Consider the following 6,556-nt stretch of genomic DNA (forward strand, 5'->3'; position numbering starts at 1 on the left):
CATCCCAGATCCAGGGTGGTGGCCAATGCCCTTACCCAGCTCGGCAGCCAGGAGCTCTGCTGTGATTTGGGAGCGTCCGGCTCGGCCCCACACCTGGAGTGGGCGGGGGCTGCCCTGCTGTCCTGGCCCCTCACCTGGGCATCCAGCTCATGGCTGGGTCTTACAGGGTCTTTCCAAATGGCCAAATGGCCATGGCCCTGCCTGCTGTGAGCTCCCTGCTGTGGGAACGGAGGGTTTGGGCTGTCTGTTCCCCAGGGGAAGGTGGCTGGGCACCCGTTCCTCGTTCCTGGGGTCGGAGGGGTGAGGCCTGTCCTGACTGCCTGTTCTCTCTTGCAGAGCCACAATGATGTGGTGTCACCAGCCAGTTCGGAAGCCCAGGTACTTTCAGAACAATTTTTACGTTTACTTGATACATATTAAAGCGTACGTGCATTGTATAGTATGAATTAGAAAACATGTAGTTAGTTATACCATTGATTTGGGGGACAGGACACAGATACAGTTCTCTAAGGGCTTATTGAAGGGACCTGGGGAAAAGATTTTCCCAGAGATTTGGGGGGCAGGAGGGTCCCACGGGGGTGGGTGGGGCCCAGTGAGCCTCGATGGCCCCAAAGGGAGGGGGAAGCCATGATAGCCTACCCCCTCTCCTTCCACCTCCTGAGAAAGCGACGGTGGCGTGATGTTTGGGGGCCCAGAGAGCGTCTGGCAGGGTGCGGGTCAGGGGGCCACGGAGGAAAACCAGCTGCGTGAGCGATGCCCAGGAGCCCCCACACCCCCAGAACTCACACCTCAGCAGTAGGACTTCTCCCTGTGCCCCCCAGTGACCTGCCCCCAGGTAATTTGTCCTGAATTTGATGTTTATCATTCTGCTGCCTTTTAAAAACCAGTTTTATGCAAATACACATTCCTCTATTAAACACAGCTTTGTACTAAGCGGAGGGGGGTGGTGGCTCAGGCCGAAAGAGGCTTCATCCTCTGTTGTGGGGAATTTAAAAACAATAACAAAACCATCCCAAAGCTGCTGGCGGCTCTCAGTTATGTGGGTGAGCAGGTCCGCCCTTGGCTGCGTAAACAGTGTCGCTGGGGCTGCTCCGAGTTCTGTGCTGCCTACGAACCAGGGGGCAAAAGTGGGTTTACCGGTGTAAGCACACGCAGTTTATCCTTGTGTTATTACTTATTAATTGTTGTATTATTTTCCATACGAACGACTGTAAGCCTACTTTGCCCCATCCTGTATAGTTTTCTGGAGTTTGGGGGGAAACAACAATCTGTTTTCAAGACTCATCTCCACTGCTTCCCATGGCTCTCGGTCCCCTTCGCGCCCCATGATGCTCTGTATAAGGTGCTTATCTACAGTCCAGGAACGGGGCGCCCCTCAGCCCTCTGCACCCCTCAGCCCTCTGCACCCCTCAGCCCTCAGCCGTGTCCCCAGGGCTGTCCCTCCGGTCCACACCGGCCCCTGCAAAGGAGACCTATGGTTATCAATTCTGCAGCTTTTTACAAGGGACTTGTAGGGGTGTCTAATCTGGAGGGTTGTGCGTGGGGCCCATAGATTAACCTGATACCCACCCAGGAAACGCGGCCAGGGGCACACTTGTCATGTTGGCCCTGATTCTCACTGCGGCTCCCGGAGCCGGCCTGCAGCGCCAGCTCCTTCCATTACTGGGCTGGCCCCCGGCTGGCCCGCCGCCCGCAGGCAGGGCTGGAGGTCCTGGGACTCTGGCCGGCTGCCCAGATTTCTCCTTATGGGAAAGCAAGTGCCTGCCTTCCAGATGCATGGGGCACAGAGAAGCTTTTAGGAGCAGCTCTCAGATGAGTGCTTTGATGGAGTTAACCCCTCCAGTGACGTGGTGCTAGCGGAGGCCGCAGCCTGGACAGTGAGGGGGAGGCCCCATGGCGGGGCGCTGTGCTGTGTTGGGGGTGAGGGCCTTTCTGTTTCGCCTCTGTCTGTCCTGCCCCCTATGGCAGAGTGGTCCCCATTGGACAGACCTGGTCAGAGCCACCACTAGGGTCAGCAGGGCCCGGGGGGCAGACCCAGAGTGGACAGACATGAAGTTTATTCCTGGCACCTACCTCTGGGCCAAGAAAGACTTGATGGGAGTTGGTGTGAGTGGTGGCTTCTGGCCCAGCCGGTGTAGCTCAGTGGTTGAGCGTTGACCCATGAACCAAGAGGTCACCGATTCGATTCCCAGTCAGGGCACATGGCCGGGTTTCAGGCTTGATCCCCAGTAGGGGGCGTGCAGGAGGCAGCCACTCAATGATGTTTCTCTCTCATTGATGTTTCTCTCTCTCCCTCTCCCTTCCTCTCTCTCTAAAAAAATAAATAAATAAATGGTGGCTCCTGCCCACCAAGTCATCCTGAGGGGCACAAGGGGGTCCTCTGGCCGACTGCCCTGGGGGCTCCCCTGGCCAGGGCCCTGCAGTGACCTGTCACGTGTCAGCAGCCTGTAGGCCTTGGGCTCTACCCTTTGACTCGTGGTTCTCGGGTGTGACTCAAGCTGGTCAGTGACCCGCCTGCCTGCAGCAGAGGTGAGACAGCCCCCAGGACTGGCGGGGGCGGCCGATCCATGATCCTCTGGGCTGGAGCCTTCCCTTCCCACAGTCCCTGAGCCTGGCTGACCCCCCAGGCACCCTCCGGGTCCAGGGTGCTCTCTAAGGCCTGTCTGCAGGACAGAGAGCCCTGTTCCCGCACCCGTCCCCTGCTCGATGCTGGCGCTCACCGTCTGCCCTCCTTAGCTCAGCTCTGCTCAGCTCCTGGGTGCCGGGTGGTGGGAAGGCAGGAAGTGAGAGGAGAGCCAGGGGGTCCTCTGAGGCCAGATGGTCGGGGAGTGGAAGGTGCCCTGGTGAGGGCCAGGCTCCACCTGCCTCCACGCAGCCTTCCTCCAGGCCACGGGCAGACCAGAGTCTCAAGTCCAGCTCGGCCAGCTGCTAGCTGCAGGCAAGGGACCTGGCCTCTGTGCCTCTGTGCTCGCCCTATGGCACGGGAGGTTACCGGTGCTTTGTTGCAAAGTTAGGTGGCAGCCAGCTCAGCGCAGTGCCCAGCATAAGCAGAGCTGTTGTCCTTTTTTTTTTTTAAATTGATTTTCTTTAGAGAGAGAGGAAGGAGAGGGATAGATAGAAACATCAATGGTGGAAGAGAATCATTGATTGGCTGCCTCCTGCACACCCCCTACTGGGGATGGAGCCCACAACCCCAATCTGGGCATGTGCCCCGACCAGGAATCCAACCGTGACCTCCTGGTTCATAGGAGGTCAACCTCTGAGCCACACCTTAGCTTACAGATTTTTAATGTGCTAATTGCACTTTAAAAAGCAAAAAGCTTGCCCTAACCGGTTTGGCTCGGTGGATAGAGCGTCGGCCTGCGGACTGAAGGGTCCCAGGTTCGATTCCAGCCAAGGGCATGTACCTTGGTTTCGGGCACATTCCCAGTAGGGGGTGTGCAGGAGGCAGCTGATTGATGTTTCTCTCTCATCAATGCTTCTAACTCTCTATCCCTCTCCCTTCCTCTCTGTAAAAAACCAATAAAATATATTTTAAAAAAACACACAAAAAACAAACAAACAAACAAAAAAACCCAAAAAACAAAAAGCTTTGTGAATCCCAGCTTGGGGCTCTGACAGTTATAACCAGTTACAAATACGATTATTTCTTAGGTTTTTCTTTTTCAGGCAAAATTTACACACGTTGACATTTACATGCAGTTTAAAATACTTAAGTGAGGAGGTCACCTCTTATCAGTGCAAGCGTCAGACTTTATCATGCAGAGTTAAGGGGTTTATTCCAGCAGCGTGTGTTAATAAGCTGGTCTTTCTCAGACTTACAGTGTACTGTTCTATTACATGAAAGGGATAACATGTAATTAGGATGCCTCTGTCTTTTGTAATCGAATTTTTGGGGGTGTAGTTTACACTCGAGTTTGACGGGTTCTGACAGAGGTACCTACCATTTCACCACAAGGACACGGACCTCTTCCATCACCTGAGTGTCCTGTCCCCCTCCAGTCCCCAGCCCAGCCCGGCCCAGAACCACTGGCCTGCTTTTTGTGGCTGCAGAGGAAACTTATCTTGCCTCGAGTTTGATATCAGGGAACCACGCGCCGCGGAGACTTTGGCCCGGCCCCACTCTGCGTGTGGGGTGTGAGGGGCCCAGCGGTCTCCGCTTTCACTGTGAGAAGGGGCCACACTTGTGTGCCGTCCACCATGGGAGACGGTTGGACACCCAGGCGTGGGCGCTGTGGGCATCCCAGGACAAGGCGTTGTGGGTGCTTGTTCTTCCTTCTCTTGGTTAAACATCTGGGAGACGGGTTGCTGATCACGTGGTAAATGCATGTTTGATTGTCAGAACTGGCCAATGTTTTCCACTGTGGCTGAGCTATTTGGGGGGCCAGGGACTTGTTCTGGTGGCCCCATGGTACACCACCTGTGGAGGACATGGCTGCTTCCATGGCACTGTCAGCCTGTGATCAGGCCCAGCCCCCGGTCCCTCTCCCGTGGTGCCCTCCCCCTACCCTCTACTGCCCCCTGACGGTCTGGACCCCTGTCCCACAGATGGTGCAGTCTCTGGGCTTCGCCATCTACCGCGCACTGGACTGGGGTCTGGACGAGAGCGAGGAGCGGGAGCTCAGCCCGCAGCTGGAGCGGCTCATCGACCTGATGGCCAACAGCGACTGCGAGGACGGAGGCTGCAGCGCTGCGGACGAGGGCTACGGGGGCCCTGAGGAGGAGGAGGAGGCGGAGGGCGGCCCCCGCGCCGTGCGCACCTTCGCGCAAGCCATGCGGCTGTGCGCCGCGCGCCTGACCGACCCCAGGGGCGCGCAGGCCCACTACCAGGCCGTGTGCCGCGCGCTCTTCGTGGAGACGCTGGAGCTGCGGGCCTTCCTGGCGAGGGTCCGCGAGGCCAAGGAGGTGAGCAGAGAGGCGTGTGGGGAGGGACAGGGTGGACGGAGGCAGGAGGGGGAAGGGGCCAAGGACAGCGTGGGGGACCCCGTGCATGCGACGGTGGTGAGCAAAAGGGAGGGGTCTTAGGAGGAGGCAGGAGGGGACGGGAGGCTTGGAGAGGCCTCTGGGCCCATGGCCGGCTCCTGCTGCCTCGCAGTTAGGTATCAACCTCCTGCCTCCAGCTCACGTGGGCAGGTGCTGTTCCTCCTCAAGATGAGGTGCTAAAGGCAGCCGCTCCTCCCTGCCCCCAGGACCCACAGGGGTGTTGGGGTGCCTGGAGCCTTGGGGCAGAGGGTAACCAAGTCCCGTGTGGTTATTGCCTGTTTTAGGGGAGAGCGGTTGGAGGCTCGGAGCGGCCGCGTCCCTCTCCCAGTCACAGCTAGCACAGGGCCGAGCTGGGCCTCCGCTGGTGGTCTCCCCAGGGCTGCGCTGCCCCTGGGTGGTCTCAGTTAGGGGCTGACAGTCTGCCCCTCAGCTCTCCGGGTCTTGGAGGAAACAAGTGGGGAGCTCGGCTTCCCATTCGCACCTCACAGAGGAGAACGTGGACACTGTGGAGAAGTCGGGGGAATGTGCTCCCTTCTCCTGCGAGTGCAGGAGGTATTCTTTCAACGATGCTGATCCCTGATGCACCCTGACTCCTCACGGGCACTGTCTCTCGTTTCCTCTAACCGAGAAGCGTTCCGGGCAGCTTCCCTGACCCTCTGGCCCCAGCAGGCTCTCAGGGCTGTTCTGACTGGTGGGCTGGGACCCAGCTCAGGACAAGCCAGTCGATGAGCCTCTTGGCCCTTGTCTGCAGCCATCAGTACTCCAAGGTGGGTGGCTCCCGGCCCCTGCCGGTCTCCCACAGACCATCCCTCCCCACTCCTCCGCTGCATGGAGATGTCCTGCTAACGCTCCAATTAGTGGGTGCTCGGAAGTCATCGTCCCGTGGCTGGGATGGATTTCTGACCCAGAGGACAGACGGTCTTTCTTTTAAAAAGCTCTAGATTTCAAGCAGTTGACCCATGAGAACGTCAGGGAATTGGTGGTGGAGGGAGTGCAGGGCGGTTCTCTGGGGGGGGGCCACCGGCTGCTCAGGGACAAGTGTGCTGCTCCAGGAAGGATGGGAGACACACCTCGTGCCCTTTGCCCACAGGGACCACCAGGTCACACACAGGTCTATTTTTAGAATCACTACCTTGTGCTTCTCAGAGACCTGGCAGCCTTTTCTAGAGCAGTTTGGCAAGTGGCTTGGGGCTAAAGCCAGGGAAACCGGTTCTGTCTTAGTTGGGGGAGGGGGGTGGCGGGGGGGCCGTGTGCTGAAGGGCAGATGCTTCTCCAGGTGGGGGAGCTGGTGAGAACAGACACCCCAGATGCTGCCAAGACCCAGGACAATGGAGCTTCTTCTCAAATTCTCAGTGTAGTAGTTACCCAACAATCCCTGATATCCTTCTATGGTCCTGATATCCTTCTATTTCCCCAGCTCATAAAATACATACCTGACTGTTTTCCAGGACTTGCTGAGTAACTCACCCTCTCACCCATCCATCCATCCACCCACCCACCCACCCACCTACCCACCCATACAACACATCCATCCATCCATCCATCCATCCACCCACCCATATATATAGTACAT

General features: G+C 57.7%; 1 protein-coding gene across 2 annotated transcripts in view; it reads left to right on the forward strand.

Moving 5' to 3' along the window:
• The first annotated feature begins 344 nt into the window (after positions 1-344).
• Positions 345-6,556, forward strand: part of SPIRE2 (spire type actin nucleation factor 2) — a 15,901-nt gene continuing 9,689 nt past the window's right edge. For both annotated transcript variants that reach the window (XM_023747004.1, XM_023747005.1), the window contains exons 1-2: positions 345-378; positions 4,549-4,905. In XM_023747004.1, coding sequence (XP_023602772.1) covers positions 4,549-4,905 — 357 coding nt within the window. In that variant the 5' untranslated portion in view covers positions 345-378. The remainder of the gene's footprint in view (positions 379-4,548; positions 4,906-6,556) is intronic.

This window comes from Myotis lucifugus, unplaced genomic scaffold, assembly GCF_000147115.1.
Source record: "Myotis lucifugus unplaced genomic scaffold, Myoluc2.0 scaffold_778, whole genome shotgun sequence".
NCBI lineage: Eukaryota > Metazoa > Chordata > Mammalia > Chiroptera > Vespertilionidae > Myotis > Myotis lucifugus.